Genomic DNA, 18,429 nt, shown 5'->3' with positions numbered 1-18,429 from the left:
AAAATACATCTATCTTAAAAAAATAAGAAATATTGAATATTATAATATACTGAAATATTATAAGGGGCTATCAAGGAAAAGAATGTAAACAATTGTCCCTTATTCTCCAAAGGAAGGGTTACATCTAATTAGCTTAGATTTCAAGAGGATATCAATTCCAGTTACACATTAGAAGCTTCTGTATATAAGTAGACTAGCAGGAGAATGAACATAGTCTCTCTCCCTTATCATTTGCCCCAGTAATTTGATGCAGAAGCACACTAACTTTATATCTAAGTATCTTAGCTAACAGAAGTTCAAACACCAGTTCCAATTTATTTATCTAATTTTTAACCATATAAAGGTGAGAATCAACAAAGGGATGCAATCCACCCCTGAAGTTCACTGAAACTAAAACATAGTACACCCTCCATAAAATCCTGAGTCCAAACATAATAGTATACTCAAGATTTCCAATATCCACAAATTGGCTCATTGTCCATATTAGCAATCTGGACATGACTTCATATCAAAATATCCCATCAAGAAGTAATTATACATGCTGTACAAAGGTCAGGTTTATCATTAAAATGCATATATTATTAGTCTTAAATGGATGACTAATTCATATAATAGTAACTCTCATTGTGCAATCATAATATCTGCTGTTTTATCAAATAGAAACATGGCAATTAAAAGAAATAATAAAAATGACCTTTTATATTATTATATCCCTGTGGAGGAACTTCAAAATCACCCTTTCCTCTAGGTTTTACAAACCAATTTGGTTATGTGATAAAAATATACCACATTTAGATAGATAGATAGATAGATAGATAGATAGATAGATAGATAGATAGATAGATAGATAGATAGATAGATAGATAGACAGACAGACAGACAGACAGACAGACAGACAGACATAGATTTCTAAGCAAAACTACTCTTTGCCCATTTATTTGTAATATAGCCACATATGTGCTGTGAATTAGGTTGTGTAGATTTCATTTCCATTCTTGCTACTTCCCACATCTCTATATCTCTTACCTTTAAAACTCTTGCAATGCTTTGTTTCCAAAGTTGTCGCCTTCCAGTTCTGAACATTTTATTAGCTGAAATTTGCTATTAGAGTTGTTAATGTTAAGCCAATAGGACCAGCATGTACTTTGCTATACTGAATACAAATTTTCCAATGTAAGGATTATTTCAAAGTTCTTACATTTTTATCTCACAAAATTCTTAACAGTACTCTAATTAGGATCAATCTGAACAGAGTCAGACCTGCCCCAAAGCTCACCCAACCTTTCCAAGCCTCAGAAATATGAGCAATGTTGACAAACCTACATAGCTTGGATGTTGTTATGGTAGGTATTGACTTATAGAGCTATTGTATTAAATTTGCCTATCAATCTTGGCAGAAGTCAGTACTCCAGTATCTTTTAGAAGCAAGTTTTGGTTGATTGCAGATGAAGTTGCAGATGAATAAATAATTAGATACAGTGTATGGAAATAAAGTTATTTGAGAATAATAATGATTGGGAAAGGAAATTATTATGCATGTTATTAGAAGGTGCAGTTTGGCAATATAAAGCTCAATTTTGTGCGAATGGAATAAATTTACAGTTTAGGTGGGTATGAATGTTTTAACAGCTAGGTGAAGTCTCCATGTTGAAATAATGTATTACTCTGAACACCAGTTGCTGTGTCCAAAAATAGAAAACTACTGCTTTCATATCCTCCCATTTCTGAACTTTTAAAGAACTATCTTATGCTATTGTTACACAGTCTTTGTTATTAATGCTGTGCTGAAAGTATTTGCAACTTTAGAATAGCTTTCCTCCATGTGGTGGTTTCTAGGTATGTTAGATCGTCTTCCATTTCCTAAACAGCAAGATTTTTTGTGAGGTATTTCATTAACAAACAATAACTACCCCAACAATTATGTAGTTCTTCTGTCACACTTATCCCTGTCTTGTTTTGTCACTATATTGTCTCTATTTCTTACTATCCTCTCAACTTCTCAAACTGTCCTTTGTTCAATTTCCAGGTCAACCTCTTTTAAGGTTGCCATAAAACACAGGCCCTCTTCATTTTAACAACTATTGTTTGTTCTGAATCTGTTTTCCATGTTCAGTTTTTTTGATTGATTCTTTCTTTGGGGCTAACATTTTTCAGCAATTGTTTACCATCCACTTTCATCTCTTTGGTGAACCTCCTCACTTTTTTTTAACTTTTCCTACTTTCTGGGATAAATTTCAAGTCCTCAAGCTACTTAATAAAAGGATCCTTATATTTCTAGGGCACAAAATATTCAATTTTAGTGAAACTATTTTGTTCACCACAGAACACAACTGCAAATATTAATGACTTCATTTCCAAGCAGTGGAAATGCTCATATATCTCATGCCATCCTACTACTCAATGCCAACTGCTATGCTTGTTCCTATAGCTGTATAAGAACACTTCTAGAGGCAAGACAGTAGTTCTGCAAACATAGAAAGTGAAAGTTATTGTGTTTGGGTGTAAAATTAAACTGGCTCATGCCATGCAGTGCTAATATTGCAGCAGAGTGAATAGTTCAGAGCAGTTAAAACCAGCTACTGTTTTAAAAACGCACAGCCAGGAGGACAACACCTCCAAGGCTCAGAATAACTTTCTTGAAAAGGAACCTGTTTCTTTTGCAATGCAGTTCCTTTTTTAAAACTTGATGTTGGGCTGCCCTCAAGTGGAAAATATAAAATATACTGTACTAAATTTCATTTTTAAGAACATTGTTTTTCAAGTGAGATTGCAAATACATTAAAGTGTTGAATATTTAAAACTAGTAGTTCACTTCCTCCAATAAAAGATCAAGATATTTGTACTGGCATTAATTTTAAAAGCTACTTGCTCTTTGAACCAAAAGCTCACTAATGTAACACATATGACCTATAACTACTAACGCTGCAGATGTCTTTGGAGTTGTTTGCAGGGTCCCTTTCTTAGAGTGACGATGTTCGAAGCTCCATTTGCAACCATTATATGTGGTGACTGCCACTGAGCATATATGGGGTTTGTTAGCATTTGGTAATATTCTAAGCCAGGAGTGTCAAACGGTTGCATCATACTGAGGCCGCGCCCGCCCCAGCCCCTGCAATGCAAAAAAAGCTGCAATACGTCGTGACACGTCACATGACTCAACGAGTTTGACACCCATGTTCTAAGTATTTGGTAATGTTCCTTGCTCCCAGAGTCAACTGAACTGACTTCAATAGCCAAGATCATCCTATTGAGGTTTGGCTGCTGCTTCTAATTAGCTGGGTTGCTGCTGAGAGTTGTGTTCCACTGCTGATCAGTTCCATCCTCTCAACAATAGATCTGACACTAGTAAGGGACTGCAGCTACTGGCCATTAATGAATCATTTTTTTCTGACGAGTAACAATGATTGGAAGTGACATTTGTTTGGCAGCAGAAGCCTGCCATTTGTGCCAGAATGTTTGCTGTTGGAATGCAATCCTGCAGCCAGCTATGCAACTGGAATAACATCTCTTCATTCCATAGGACGGTAGCTAGACAATTGTAGGATGGCACATTCTTTGGTGAGACTCTGCTTATATGGAAGAGGGAGGCAATGATCTCTTTGAACTGCTTCAAGTTCTCATCTTGTCCACACACTACTGATGGCTATAATTAACGCCACTTTTTGATTTTTTCTGATTCAGGACACATTAACATGTATTTTTGTGAATTTTTGATTGTCTTCCAGCACCTCTCCACTGATGGGGAGTTTGATAAGGTAGATAATCTTATCTTTTGTGTATCATAGTTGGGAGGTAGTTCTTTATAGGCCCCAGCTGAGAAAAAATGAACAACCCTAATTGACACGAAAGTTTCAGGGAACTGCAACCTTAATCTGGACAGAGTAAAGCCCTTTTATATCCCAACATACTGTGGCAATAAATAACAGAAATGCGAATTGCCCACCTTTGTGGGCAGTTATCCCATGTTAAGTGAGCAATTCATCCCATGTTCATTGATACAACAGTGGACAATAACAATCAATGGAGCAATCTTCCTGATAATAGCAGATTGGTGCACCTGGAGGGGAAGAGTACTCATGTGCGAATGGTGTTTGTGGATTTTAGTTCAGCATTCAACACAATCATCCCTCAGCATCTGGTGAACAAACTGGGCTTATTAGGTTTTAATACTTCTTTATGCAATTGGATACTTGATTTCCTTATTGATAGGTTGTGTGAGTTGGAAAGAAAGTTTCCAATTCCATCTCCTTGAGTACAGGTTCTCCATAGGGCTGTGTCCTACTGTTCACCTTGATGACCCACGACTGCTATGCAAAATCTGCTATGAATCATATTGTGAAGTATGCAGACGACACAGCAGTGGTGGGTCTTATCCAGGATGACAATGAAGATGCTTATAGGGAAAAGGTGAAGGCAATAAAAGTAACCTGGTTCTAAACGTTGATAAAATAAAGGAGATGATTGTAGATTTTAGAAAGAGCCAGCAGAGTCATACTCCACTCAGTATCTAAGATGCAGCTTTAGAGGTGGTCAACAATATTAAGTATCTGGGGATGCAAATAACTAACAATCTGAATTGGTCTCTCCACATATCATCCTTAGTGAAGCATGCAAACCAGCATCTGCATTTCCTGCATCGTATGAGGAGAGTACATCTTTCTCCTCATGTCCTGGCCACTTTTTACAGAGGCACGATTGAAAGCATTTTAACAAACAACATCACTCTCTGGTTTGGTGGCAGCAGTGACTCAGATAGTAAATCCATACAGAGAATGGTAAGGACAGTTGAGAAGATCATAGGAAGCTCGCTCCCTGGTATTCAGTGTGCTGCTTATAAACACTATGTGCTTAAAGCTCCAAGCATTGTTAGAGACCCCACACATCCACTTTACAGTCTGTTTCTGTTGCTCCCTTCTGGGAGGAGGTTTCGAAGTATTTCTAGTAGGACTACCCAATTCTGTAATAGCTTTGTTCCCTATGCCATCCATCTGGTAAACTCAAGATTCATTTTTCTTGCCATGCACTTGTATACATAACCCAAACTAGACTGTTATTTCTCTGTGTCATATAATATATATGGGTATATGCATAATTCTGTATTTATTTGTTTTTGTCATATTTATGTAGTATATATTGGAGGTGGTGACACTTTGAGAGCTGAATGCAACAAAATTTCATTTTAATATATGCTGATCAGTGTACATTCAAAGTGACAATAAAGTTATTATTCTATTCTAAATAAACATGGAGATGATTTGGTTGTCATTGAACCTCTTTTTGGAAATAAATAAACAAACGTGCATATCTTTGTGAATGATGTGGGATCGTTTCAATAATTTAAGTCTCTGCCTAGGCATGTTCTTCTCATCTGCATTCATTGCCAGTTGTAGATGCTTTCAGGAAATGAGTTTGCAAGAATCCTGACAGGGATGAGTGGCTTGGTTCTCATGCAGCCAAATCACGTTAACTAGTGTAAGGATGCCACCACATTTCTAAATGCTGACAGGGTGGTTTCAGCTGTTTTGTCTCTCCAGTTCATTTTCTTGAAGGGTCTAAGCAGCAAATCAGTTGATGAGAGTGAGATGTTGTACAACATGATTAAGTGGAATTAATTTAATCCTGTCAGGCTTAGCTGAGTCCTTTAACATTTTCTTGTTGATACCGATAGGTAGGTTATGGGAATGGTATCAGATTTACTACAAGGGCTGTTCTATCTAATCTGAAAACTGAGACTATACATATTTGGATAGTAGCAGTGCTTTTTTTGTAAAAAAAAAAAAAAAAAAAAGGTGCTGGAACTCACACACCTCATACAACCTGCCTTGCCTACCCTACAAGGTTCCATCCAAAAAAGGTGCCAGAACTCCATTCTGAGCGTTCTATGACAAAAAAAGCCCTGGATAGGGCTTTTTTTTCCAGGGCTTTTTTTGTCATAGAACGCCCAGAATGGAGTTCTGGCACCTTTTTTGGATAACTACTTAGATGGGATGGTTAAAATTGGCAGTTAAAATCTTTGGAAGATTTAGTACATGAAAACATTACTTACTCATGGTTTCAATATAGACAAATAGTGGATAGATGGAAGACGGATCGTAATATGGGTTGGCTTAGAGAAGATGAAAATCTTTTTAAACAAGTAAGGGATTAAAGACCAACTCATATTAAGAGGGTTTATGGGGTTTTAGTTGAAATGGATTCAGAATCTGAATTAATCAAAGATTGTATGATTAAATGGGCACAAAATATTGGTGAACCAATCCCATTGGATACTTGGGAACTTATCTGGGTGAGGAATGTTAAATTTACACAGGCGCAGAATTTAAGAGAGAATTTTTACAAAATGTTTTATAGATGGCACCTTGATCCACAAAAAATGTCTATTATGTACCCTGATCTACAGCCTAAGTGTTGGAGATGTGGTTGTTTGGATGCTACTTATTATCATATTTGGTGGTCGTGTAAAAATATAAAAGCTTTTTGGATTAAGATATGGTGGAATATTCAAAGAATCTTTAGAAGGAGGGTTAAATTTACCCCGCAATTATTTTTATTAGGTATTGTTATTGATTGTGATGCTAAGGAAGTTATATTGATGTTAAATTTGATTACAGCCGCAAGGCTGTTAGTAGGGCAATATTGGAAGAAGGAATCTTTGCCTACTTTACAAGAGTGGTTTTATAAAGTTTCTTACTTGGCGGAAATGGCAAAGATTTCGGCTTTCTTAAAGGAGCAATCTCAAGAGAAATTTTTTGTTGTATGGGAAAAATGGATAAATTTTATACAATATAATTTGGATATGGAAAAATATTATTTAGCTTTTTCATAGTTTGTATAGATTGTTTTCTCTTTTTTTCCGTCTTTTGTTTTCTTTCTTTCTTTTTTCTTTTATTTTTTTTATTTTTCTTTCTTTTTCTTTCTCTCTTTCCTCTTTTTTTAAGTACTTTTTTTTAAATGCTTATGTTATCTATATTTTATTATTAACTATTTTATAAGTTGTAAAAATTTGTTTAGGTTTTTTAAAATTTTAAATAAGCCTATATTCAGTTCTGGGAAGTTTGGGGAGGGGGAAGGGAGGGGTGGGTTTGGGAGGGATTGGGTGAGGGTTGTTGGTTGTTTATTTGTAAAACTTTTAAAAAAATTTCAATAAAAAAAAAAAAGCCCTGGATAGTAGTATTTTCAGTCTAGATAGGTATGAATATTTGTGCAGCTGCAGTAAACGACAATAGCCTTTTTTTTTGTCTTAAGGGTAAAGGAAGATACCACAAAAATTGTGATGCAGTGGTGGTGTAAAATACATATTTTTTTAATAGAACGAAGTGATTTGAATAACCATTTAAACTGTTCTTGTCTCCCTTGCTTTTACCAACGTATGTTTTCATGAATGTAATAACACTATATAAATAGGTTATTACTGAAGTTACAAGAATGTTCCCTGTACATTTTTCTATTAATGTACATAACGATCCATTGCTGTACCACACAGATTATGTTTTCCGATAAATATAAGGTTAGGAATATAAGTGAGCATCAGAATTACTAGTACTACTCTTACGTAGTATAAAAATATACAACAACAAATATAATCAATTAAAAAGAAAAGATTTTCAGAGCATTAGCAGCAATAAATCTTTCTAGATATTCAACTGGTATACAGAGCTAAACAAGAATAGTCAATAACTAGGCTCATGTGATGTGCTATAATATTCATGAAGTTCTAATAATGATCAGTTACTGCAGAATCTAGCAATCCACTCATTACATATACAGTATACAACACAGTTAACTTTTTATATCTCTTTTTCCTGTTTTTACGCGGTAATGAATTTCTTGCTGCTTGTTTCTTGGTGTTGCACTGCATTTTATTATCAGTCCTGTCTAGTCTCAGATTCTTTCTCCTAGTTTTGACAGCTTCAGCACTTACAACTACTTTTCTATTTTCTCCTTTTTCTTCTCCGTGGAGCTGTAAGTACCAGGCAAATTTTTTCCTCCTTCCAGAAATGCTTGCATCCCTCCCTCCATTATCATCTTTTCATCAGATGAACTTTCCACAAGGAGGTATTGCCATTTCTCTGGGAGAAGTCAGAAAAAATTCTTCTCTTCCAGAGTTTCTATCCTTTCTCCTTATAACAGGTCAAAAAAGTGAGATGACTACTATCTTCAGTAACAGCTCATTTTTGTCTAGAACCCACATGATTGCCTCCCCTCCCCAAAACTGTCTACCCATCCCTGAGTTAGAATTGTTGACCAGTGCCAAAGCTGAAGCATCAGAACTATCAGGAAGATTGGGTATAAAGGTATTGGAAAGGAAATGCTGAAGAACACAGGTATCACAACAACTGCTGCTTCTTGTGGTCCTTCTGTATGTGTCTGGGCAGCCCTCCTAAACAATCAAACGTTCCAGTCTGCTCATCCTGCATTAGGAATCCTAACTGGCTAGGGGCATTTGCACTGATTCATCTCATGCACCAACTGTGTCCTTCCTGGACTTGGAGATCTTGCTCATAATCACTCATTCCTTAGTCACCTCCTGGCTGGGCTACAGCAATGCAATTTGAAGACCACTCAGAAGTTTCAATTGATCCAGTACCCAATGGTGCTCATGGTTTTGGGTGCCCATACATTTGCCCATATCACAGTTTTATAGTGTGACCTATACTGACTCTCATGGTGGCTGGAGAATTCTGGAAGTTGAAGTCCACACATCTTAAATTTGCCAAGTTTGGAAAACACTGGACTAGATGCTCCTTGTGATCCACCCTCTCAGTTCTGTTTCTAGGATTCTAGAAGTCAAATTCAGATTCTCCTCTAACTGTTCCAGTGGCCTCTGTGATATCATTCTATTATTATTCATGTAATTAAGGACAAAGGAAGTGCTCCATGTAACATGCAACAGGAAACCTACAGGCTGCTCCAATGAGCTCCTCCCGTCATCATGGAAATGGTAGGCGTCACCCTGACTGCCACTGATCATGGAACAGGTAATGCAGTTTTCCCTCATACCTACCTTTCTCTAACCAGGAAGGAATAAAAAAGGCTAAGATAAATTGGATCTAATCCTGGAGATGTTCCTATGAAATCTGACTTAGCAGCATCTTTCCTTTCATGGGGAATTGGAATAAAGTGCACACAGACGAACTGGCAATGATAGGACTATCTTTGAGAGAGGGAGTCTCTCAAAACCAGATAGACTGGTTTAGTAAATAAGATTAGCCCTCAGGCCAGCAATTCTTGATACCTAAGCCATTCTCTAGTGCAGGTGTCTTCAAACTTGGCCCTTTTATGACTTGTGGAGTTCAACTCCCAGAATTCCTCAGTCAGGTACATGGCTGAGGAATTCTGGGAGTTGAAGCCCACAAGTCATAAAAGGCCAAGTTTGAAGACACCTGCTCTAGTTCTTCATGTTGCTATGACAGCCGATGTCAGGATCTACTATTTTAGGCAATTCTGGAGAAACTATTGCCTCTCCTTAAAGTGACATCACTTTAAGAAAAATCTTAATCTGATATACCTCCAATGTAGCCTCCTTCTGAGGTTTTGTGAGAAATTAAAGTGGACAGTATTTAATCATCAACTGCTGCCAAGAAAACTCATTAAAGGGGACCATCATTTTACTCATGAGTCCTCAATCTAATCCTATTCTTCCATAATCAAAAACATGGAAAATATAAAAAATATATATTTGTTATAGGATATATTTGTTATAGGAAACATTAAAAAAGCAATGACTAAGGGTAGCTAATCAACTGTCCATACAAACAAATACTCAATACCACAAGAGATAATTTATTTCATAATTGACCATTAGTAACTAAGCAAAAAAAAGATCCTCTAAATTTTATTCATGAATAAAAAAGATCTGTTTTTTATTCCCTAAGCAAATATTTTCAAATCCAGATTTAACTAGAATGTATGAAGATTTTTTTTATCTTATTGTTGATTTTATGTTATTTCATTGAGCTAATCTGTATTAATTTTTCACTTATTCAAAGCATTTCTATAGCCATCCATCTAGGCAGCTTTACAACCTATTAAACAACATAAAACCAACAGGTCTTGAGTGCTCTCTGAAAGAAGGGGGGTCTATCAGTTCTTAGGGGGGGGGATGTTCTATAGGGCAAGTGCTGAAACAGAAAAGGCTTGCTTCAGAGTATCTACAAGATGATAATATTTAACAAAAGGGACCTGGAGTGTGCCTATTCTATCTGCTGAATTGGGAGAGTCAGATGTCCTTGGGAGGGACATAACCTTATTCTGTGATATGGAGGACTTTAAAGGTGTTAGCCAGCATCTTGAATTGCACCAGAAGAATATTAGGAGCCAGTGCAGCAAGCACAACAGATGTGTAACACAGTATGTGCAAATCTAAGAATACCCAACACTGTGCACACTGCAGCCTTCTGGACCAGTTGTAACTTTCAGGTGTTCTTCAAGGTCAGCACAATGTACAGTGCATTGTAGTAATCCAAGGGGGATATGACAAAGGCATGAGTAATCATGAACAATATCTCCTATCTAGCTAGGAACAATTGGTGTACAAGAGAAATGTCAGCAAATATATATACACACACATAGCCTCACTTGCCACCTGTTCCTTGAGCAGGAGCCATGAGTCCAGGAGAACTCACTGAGTATAGGAGAAATCACTGGAGGCATTTAAGAAGAGATTGGACAACCACTTGTCTGCAATGCTAACCAAACCAACCATATTTTTGCAATATGCAAAGCAAGACAATATTTGTTTGCATTTTTTAATATTTTTTAAAATGTATACCCAAGTATTCAATTTATATTCTGCAAGGCAGATAGCTATAGCACATTTAATAACCATAAACAAGTAATATGTTAATAGCTTAGCAATAGCCACATTTCTTATATCTTTAATAATTGTGAACCAACTAATACAGAGGCTCCCAATCTTTTCTATACCCCGCACTCCTAAAATGCTTTTGATATATTCTCGTACCCCTTACAAAAGTTCAAAATAATGGCAATGAATTATACATATACAATATAATTTTGAAAACCCAAGTTTTCGCACCCTCTGGAATATCATTCACATCCTCACGGGGTCTGAGCATCCCCATTTGGGAACCCCTGAACTAACAGATACTAAAAAAAAAAAAGAATTCAAATATCCAGCAAAATCACACTTTTACTAGCATTGGAATCTAGCAGATTTAGCACTGAATAGAAAATAGGGACAGTTTTATATCTGAGATGCCATTACAAAGAAAAATATATCGCTGGTACTCTTTTTGATGGAAAGAGAAGCAGGTCTTCCAGTGAAGAGTTTAACAATTAAGTGTGTATTCTTTTATGTATTATGAATCCAAGTGTAAGGCTTTAAAAGCTGGACTAGAAGAAACAGGAACTAAAATATCTGGAAGAAAAATTAATAATCTCAAATACACCCACGATAAAAAAATTTGTGGCTGTAACTGATACAACAACAACAATAATAACAATAATATTCCTGAAGATTATTAAACAATAACTCTGCCTATTCTGGGTCCTTGAACTAGACAAGGTATGACAAAAATGTCAAATCCACTCTAAACATCTGGCTGGCAACCAACAATAGTATTAATTTATCAAACTAATATGCTGCCCAATTCCCAGAAAGTTAAGGAATCTCGGATTGAAGGAGGATGATGAAAATGTAAAAGCTGATTTTGTGCTCAGTTAAAAAAAAACTAAGATTATATCAACTGATAGTGCTGGCCCAAAGCCAATAGATCAATGGTTCTCAACCTTTTTAATGTCGCGACCCCCAACCGGTCGTAAGTCGAGGACTACTCAACTGGTGCAGCACCATTTGCAGAATGGGACTTTTGGCGGGCTCAGCAGGGCAGAGACAGCCTGGACAATTCCTATTGGCTTTTGAAAGCCAATAGAATTAGACTCTATTCAAGAGAGTCTATTCTATTGGCTTTCAAAAGCCAATAGAATAAAAGGGAGTAGCACAACTAAGGAAAAGGGGAAAAAAATAGCGGACTGCGTTGTTTGGCGACCCCTGTGAAATGGTCGTTCGACCCCAAATGGGGTCCCAACCCACAGGTTGAGAACCACTGCAATAGATGAAGGGGTTGCAGTAGCAAAAGACTTTCTCTTCCTGCCTCAAAATTCCACAGGATAGTAACCATGAGATAAAGAGATGTCTGTTTCTTTGGTAGAAAGACAAAATATTAAGATATTGTATTGCCAACAAAGATGACTATTGCCAAAATAGCTCAGACTATGAGAATGGCTGAAAACCTAAAAATCAATGTCTTTGAACTCTAGCGCTACAGAAAATAATAATAATAATAATAATAATAATAATAATAGTAATAATAATAGTAATAATAATTAACAATTGTCGATAAGAAAGACAAAAAAGTCTGGATAGTGGATGTGGCAGTGCCTGGAGATAGCAGAATAGAAGAGAAAGAACTGGAGAAGATAACAAAATACAAAGACCTACAAATAGAAATAGAAAGACTGTGGCAAAAGCAAGCAAGGGTAGTACCAATAGTCATAGGCTCCTTGGGTGCAATCCCAAAACAACTGGAGCACCACTTGAACACCATTGGCATTGACAAATTCGCTATTAGTCAATTGCAAAAGGCGGCCTTATTAGGAACTGCTTCCATCCTGCGACGATATCTGTAATACCATCAAACATCCACATCTGCCTATCCCAGGTCCTGGGTAAGGACTCGATAGGTAGACAAAATGCCAAATCCAGTCTGAACATCTGGCTGACTGTGCGATGATCGATAATAATAATAATAATTGGCCTGTAGTCAAAAGGGGCAACACCAGGTAACTACAGGCCAATTACCTGCTTACCAACAACTTTCAAATTACTAACTGGTGTGGTAGCTGATGCAGTACAACAGCATCTAGTTGAAAACAATCTCTTTCCACCTGAGCAGAAAGGAAACCGCCCCAATAGCAGAGGAACAAAAGATCAACTCCTAATAGACAAAATGATCTTGGAAAACTGCAAGAGAAGGAAGACCAACCTGAATGTGGCATGGATTGACTACAAAAAGGCATTTGACTCTCTGCCACATGATTGGATAATCAAGTGCCTAGAAATAACAGGAGTCAGTAGAAACATCAGAAAATTTGTGCAAAGATCGATGGCACAATGGAAGACACAGTTGCAGATCAATGGTGAGAGGCTGGGAGAGGTTAATATCAAGAGAGGAATATTTCAAGGAGATTCATTATCACCATTACTATTTGTTATTGCACTGTTTCCTCTGTCAACAATACTGAATAACTCAGGACATGGCTATCAAACATCAAAAACATCTGCCAGACTATCCCACCTCCTTTATATGGATGATCTGAAGCTGTATGGAAAAACATCATCTGAAATAGAATCGCTGCTCAACACTGTCCGTATATATAGCCAAGATATTGTAATGGAGTTTGGCTTGGACAAATGTGCCACACTTACTATCAAACAAGGAAAAATAAGTGAAAACTGAAGGAATCAAGATGCCCCACGAAAATAACATTAAGAGTCTGGATGAGGAAGAGTACTACAAATACTTGGGTATCCTTCAAGCTGACAACATCAAGCACACTGAAGTCAAGAAAAAGATTAGAGGTGAATACATCAAGAGAGTGAAGAAGATCTTAAATCCAAACTCAATGGAGGAAATACCATAAAGGCAATCAACACCTGGGCAATCCCAGTCATTAGGTACACAGCTGGAATAGTGGACTGGACTCAAGCAGAACTAAAAGCAATGGATAGGCAGACCAGAAAAATAATGACAATGAATCATGCCCTTCATCCACGCAGTGACATTGATAGACTTTATCTACCAAGGCAAATAGGTGGGCGTGGAATGCTACAAGTACATCAGATGGTTGAAGAAGAAAAAATGGCTTTGGAAGAATATCTGAAGAACAATGATGAAGATGCACTGAAATTAGTATATCAGGAAGGCTTACTAACTACTGGAGAGACCAAACTGGCCTACAAGAAAGACCAAATGAAGAACAGAATAGAGGCATGGGAAGACAAAGCACTACATGGCCAATACATGAAAAAAATAGCTGGGAAAGCAGATAATAATAAAACCTGGCAATGGCTAAGAGCAGGAAAATTGAAGAAAGAGACCGAGGGACTAATTCTGGCTGCACAAGACCAAGCCTTAAGGACAAATGCATACAAAGTCAAAATTGAGAAGACAGCAACAGACAGTAAGTGCCGCCTATGCAAAGAAGCTGAAGAAACAGTGGACCACTTGGTAAGCTGTTGCAAGAAGATCGCACAAACTGATTACAAGCAGCGGCATGACAAAGTAGCAACAATGGTGCATTGGAAGATCTGCAAAAAATATCATTTGCCTGTAAGCAAAAACTGGTGGGATCATAAAATAGAGAAAGTCATAGAAAATGATAAAATTAAACTGCTCTGGGACTTCAGAATTCAAACAGACAAGCACCTGCAACATAACACCCCAGACTTAACAATTGTCGATAAGAAAGACAAAAAAGTCTGGATAGTGGACGTGGCAGTGCCTGGAGATAGCAGAATAGAAGAGAAAGAACTGGAGAAGATAACAAAATACAAAGACCTACAAATAGAAATAGAAAGACTGTGGCAAAAGCAAGCAAGGGTAGTACCAATAGTAATAGGCTCCTTGGGTGCAATCCCAAAACAACTGGAGCACCACTTGAACACCATTGGCATTGACAAATTCGCTATTAGTCAATTGCAAAAGGCAGCCTTATTAGGAACTGCTTCCATCCTGCGACGATATCTGTAATACCATCAAACATCCACATCTGCCTATCCCAGGTCCTGGGTAAGGACTCGATAGGTAGACAAAATGCCAAATCCAGTCTGAACATCTGGCTGACTGTGCGATGATTAATAATAATAATAATAATAATAATAGTTGTTATTATTATTATTATTATTATTACTACTACTACTACCTTGGATGGCAAAAAGAACATACCATTCAAGTCTAGATAGGTATAAACTAATCAGCTGCACTGCACTGTTTGGGATACACTTCAATTATTAGCAAGCTAGGTTTCTATGGCATTCATTGCTGCAAGTTAAAATAAAAGGCTTGAGAAAAGTTAAATGATCCAATCAAACACTAAGATAAAGCAGTAAGAAAAGCAGGCTCATACAGAATTCAGCCTAGAATCTCTAGCTTCCTTTGTTTGTTTAAAATATTTCTATGCATGTGTACACTGCACCCTCTTTCCCTGGCTTCCTGGAGCTCAGACTACATTGTGGCATCTCCCCAAGTTACCAGCAGCCTGCACTGGCATCCCAGCGGTTCCACCACATCTCAAAGCACCTCTGTGCTCCTTACCTGGGATTCCCATCACTTCTCACTTAACAACCCATGTGTCATGCTGTTACAACAACCAGGACCGACTGAATTGCTCTTGCTAAGCGATGTAATCATGGGATGTCACCATTTTACAATTCTATTACTTAGTGATGGCAATTCCAGCCCCAACTGCCATCTTAATTTGAGGAATAGCTGTAAGCACCTGTTCACCTTCCACAAATCTTTCACTGGTGGGATACATTATTGTGATGGTATTGCTTCATGCTTTGATTAGTTCATTTTGCTAGACTTTCTAGTCTAAATTCATAATAGCTTAGGGGATCACATTTTAGGATGGAATAGTTTATCATCCTTTGAAAATGCTCCAAATGAAATCTTGCTATTACACTATTTCTATTTCAAAAGTCTATACAGTGAAGCCTGTACTGGTCTAGCTCATTCTGCTTTCTCCTCATATATGATAAATGGCATTTTAAACTTATGATTAAATACTGTACTATGGCTACTTAAGGAAGAATGTTGGTGTTTTGCAGTCTTGTTATTATGAAAAAAGGCATTATTAATTCACCTGGGGTTAAAAATCCCAAACGTTGGAGAGTTTAAAATTCATTTTAATTTGAAAACAAGTATTTAATTTCCACTCTTTATTACTGGTAGCAAGATCTATTCTCATCCCAGACATTCATGTTTCAAGCAAGCCTAAAATTAATCTGTCATTAGAAAGCTCCGTACAATAGCAAGGCTTTATCATCATTTATATAGCCATATTTTTCTTAGAGGATAACTAAGCAGATATAAATCTCTTATTTCTGACTTCCTTGCCTGTTTAAAAAAAAAACTCAAAATCTATGTATACCAAATACCCATCATCATCAAATAATTCCAGCAGTAATTAAACTTTAGCCTCTAAAATGACAAGAAACACCAGCACACAAATAATTATTAATTTATTAATTAACTAAATGGAAAGCAGATCAGAATTCGAGTGCCTTTGCAACTTTTCCTGAAATGGAATTCTTTCAACCATTCTCCTCAAACTGATCTACTGTATTTCACTTGCTTCTACAACTATATCCCACACTGCGTTTTATTAAAGTTTTTAAAGACTGAAATTGTTCAGACTTGGACACCGGTCGGTATAGTAAGCAACCGCCGGTAAAACGAAAGTAAACTAAATACTCATCCTCCTCGCACTACTTAGAAGGGAGAACTTTGTAAAGCAATTATCGATCCTAATTTCCTCAAAGAGTGACAAGCTGCACCCGTTTGCATTACTGCTCTTCCTAGGCAATCCGGCGCAGAGTAGATCAGATCTCCCCCAAGTTTCTACCCCCCCCCCAAAAGAACTGGACAAAAGAATAGCAGAGAACTCTCTTGCCCGCCAAGGAGAGAAAGCGAAGGACCAAAGTAAACATTCTCTGCCTCTTTACCTGCATTTCCTTGATGTTCTCCATCGGGGCGATGGGCTGGGCCGGTCTGGGATGGGATGGATAGGAAGTGGATTTGCTCAGGCGAGTAATCAACGCCTGCGAGGGCCTCTCTTTTTGCTCCATGTCCCGCAACGGCCGGGTAGGGAAAGCAAAGCGGCTGCTCCTGCCGCCCACTGCTCTTCGGTGCAAGGCACCCTGCACGCTCCGGCGAGCCTGTTGGCTGCTGTTGCTGCTGCTGCGGCTCTCGCCGTTGCCATGGTGAGCCTAAATCCTTAGACGCTTCACTAAGGTTGCTGCTGCTGCTGCTGCTCCTGCTGCTCACCCCGCTTGGCCTCGCTCCTCTCCCCTTGCTTTTCTTCGGATAGGGGCAAAAGAGGCCATAGAAAGTCAAAAAGAATCTAGTATCTTCTTTGCAGAGACTTCAAGATCGCAGAATCTGCCCTTCTGGTACCACCAACAATGCTGAAGTGGACTATTTCTACCCAATTCCATAGTGTAGAAAAATTAAGAAAAACAGCTTATAAAATAATACAAGGCCATTAGCAAAGTTATGGGCCAAACAGCCTCATTCACATAATCTCCACAAATTGGAAGTTTCCACCTTTCAAGATTTCCTGTAATAAAAATAATTTTTTTTCTGCAATGTATCCCCAGCCCATTTAATCATGAAAAATTAAAGAGAAGTGTTGCATCCCAAAATTAGTCTTGACTCATCCATAATTGTATGCCTATTTGGCTAGAATGAGAATTCTTTATAGGCCAAGTGTGATCAAACAGACAAGGAATTAGTATACCTGAATGAGAAATTGGGCCGCTGCTTCCCAAAATACCTTTTTGCTAATTATTAAATCTTGACTTTGAAGAAGCAGAATAAAAAGAGGAGTAACTGAGTAGCTTTGAGCCTTGAGCCCCTGTATGAAAAGTGGAATATAAATCTAACAAATAAAAGCTTATTGGTTTGATGAACGTAGTTCAGTTTGAACCAGTGCTTATGGGTAGAAATATATGTCTAGCCACCGACTGAAATTAAGAATATTTTTGTATTATTTTAGACAGATTTTAGATATGAGACTTAAGTTTAAATCACTATTAAATCATAAATCTTACTGACTTTAGGTGAAGCTACTACCTTTCACTATTACTCTGGGTCTTAACAAGGAATTTTGGTTAATCAGATTTGGGTCTAGATATAAAGCCCTTCATTCTGGTGGTGAATCAACATTTATCACTTGGAGTGAAAGTTCCACAGAGAATATTGATGGAGTTTTATTTTCATCTTCAAAGGGCAAATAGTGCCTACACCTTGACTGAGTGTGAGAAAGAGAAATAATGCTGCCAATTGCTTCCCCATTCTCAAATAAGAGTATTTTCTGTCTTTACAGTTTACCCTTGGTCTGCTAGAGCATGAGCACTTTTCCTTTAGATTTAAAAATACTATAAAAATGTTCTTCACAGACAAGCCACTAGAGGGGGTGAGAACTCTCATTAGGAACAATCTCAGTCTGATCTCTGTCTATAGTTCCAGACTATAGACAGAAAATAGAAAATAGCTTACCAGTTTTGTTATATATTATACTAAAATGCAATGTTTTTCAGATCTTTTTTCTAAGGGTGGAAAGAATAGAAGAATCATGCATGCTGTTCCTACTGTCAATCATATCTAGAGCTTATTCTCTGCA

At 37.4% G+C, this 18,429-nt stretch overlaps 1 protein-coding gene across 5 annotated transcripts in view; it reads right to left on the bottom strand.

The window, feature by feature from the left end:
- The window catches only part of DNAH5 (dynein axonemal heavy chain 5), a 162,309-nt gene extending 145,237 nt beyond the window's left edge, over positions 1 to 17,072 (bottom strand). For 2 of the 5 annotated variants that reach the window (XM_039343852.1, XM_039343853.1), the window contains exon 1: positions 16,751 to 17,069. In XM_039343852.1, the coding sequence (XP_039199786.1) occupies positions 16,751 to 16,873 (123 nt within the window). In that variant the 5' untranslated portion in view covers positions 16,874 to 17,069. Of the gene's footprint in view, positions 1 to 1,026; positions 1,278 to 16,750 lie in introns of those variants that run through there. The other 3 variants (XM_039343856.1, XM_039343854.1, XM_039343855.1) reach the window with 2 other exon arrangements.
- Between the last annotated feature and the right edge of the window lie 1,357 nt (positions 17,073 to 18,429).

The sequence above is a fragment of the Crotalus tigris genome, unplaced genomic scaffold (genome assembly GCF_016545835.1).
Source record: "Crotalus tigris isolate CLP2741 ecotype Arizona unplaced genomic scaffold, ASM1654583v1 scf7180000017878.447376, whole genome shotgun sequence".
Lineage (NCBI taxonomy): Eukaryota > Metazoa > Chordata > Lepidosauria > Squamata > Viperidae > Crotalus > Crotalus tigris.
The sequence above is the reverse complement of the archived record's forward strand: the minus strand, read 5'-3'. Positions and strand labels throughout refer to the sequence as shown.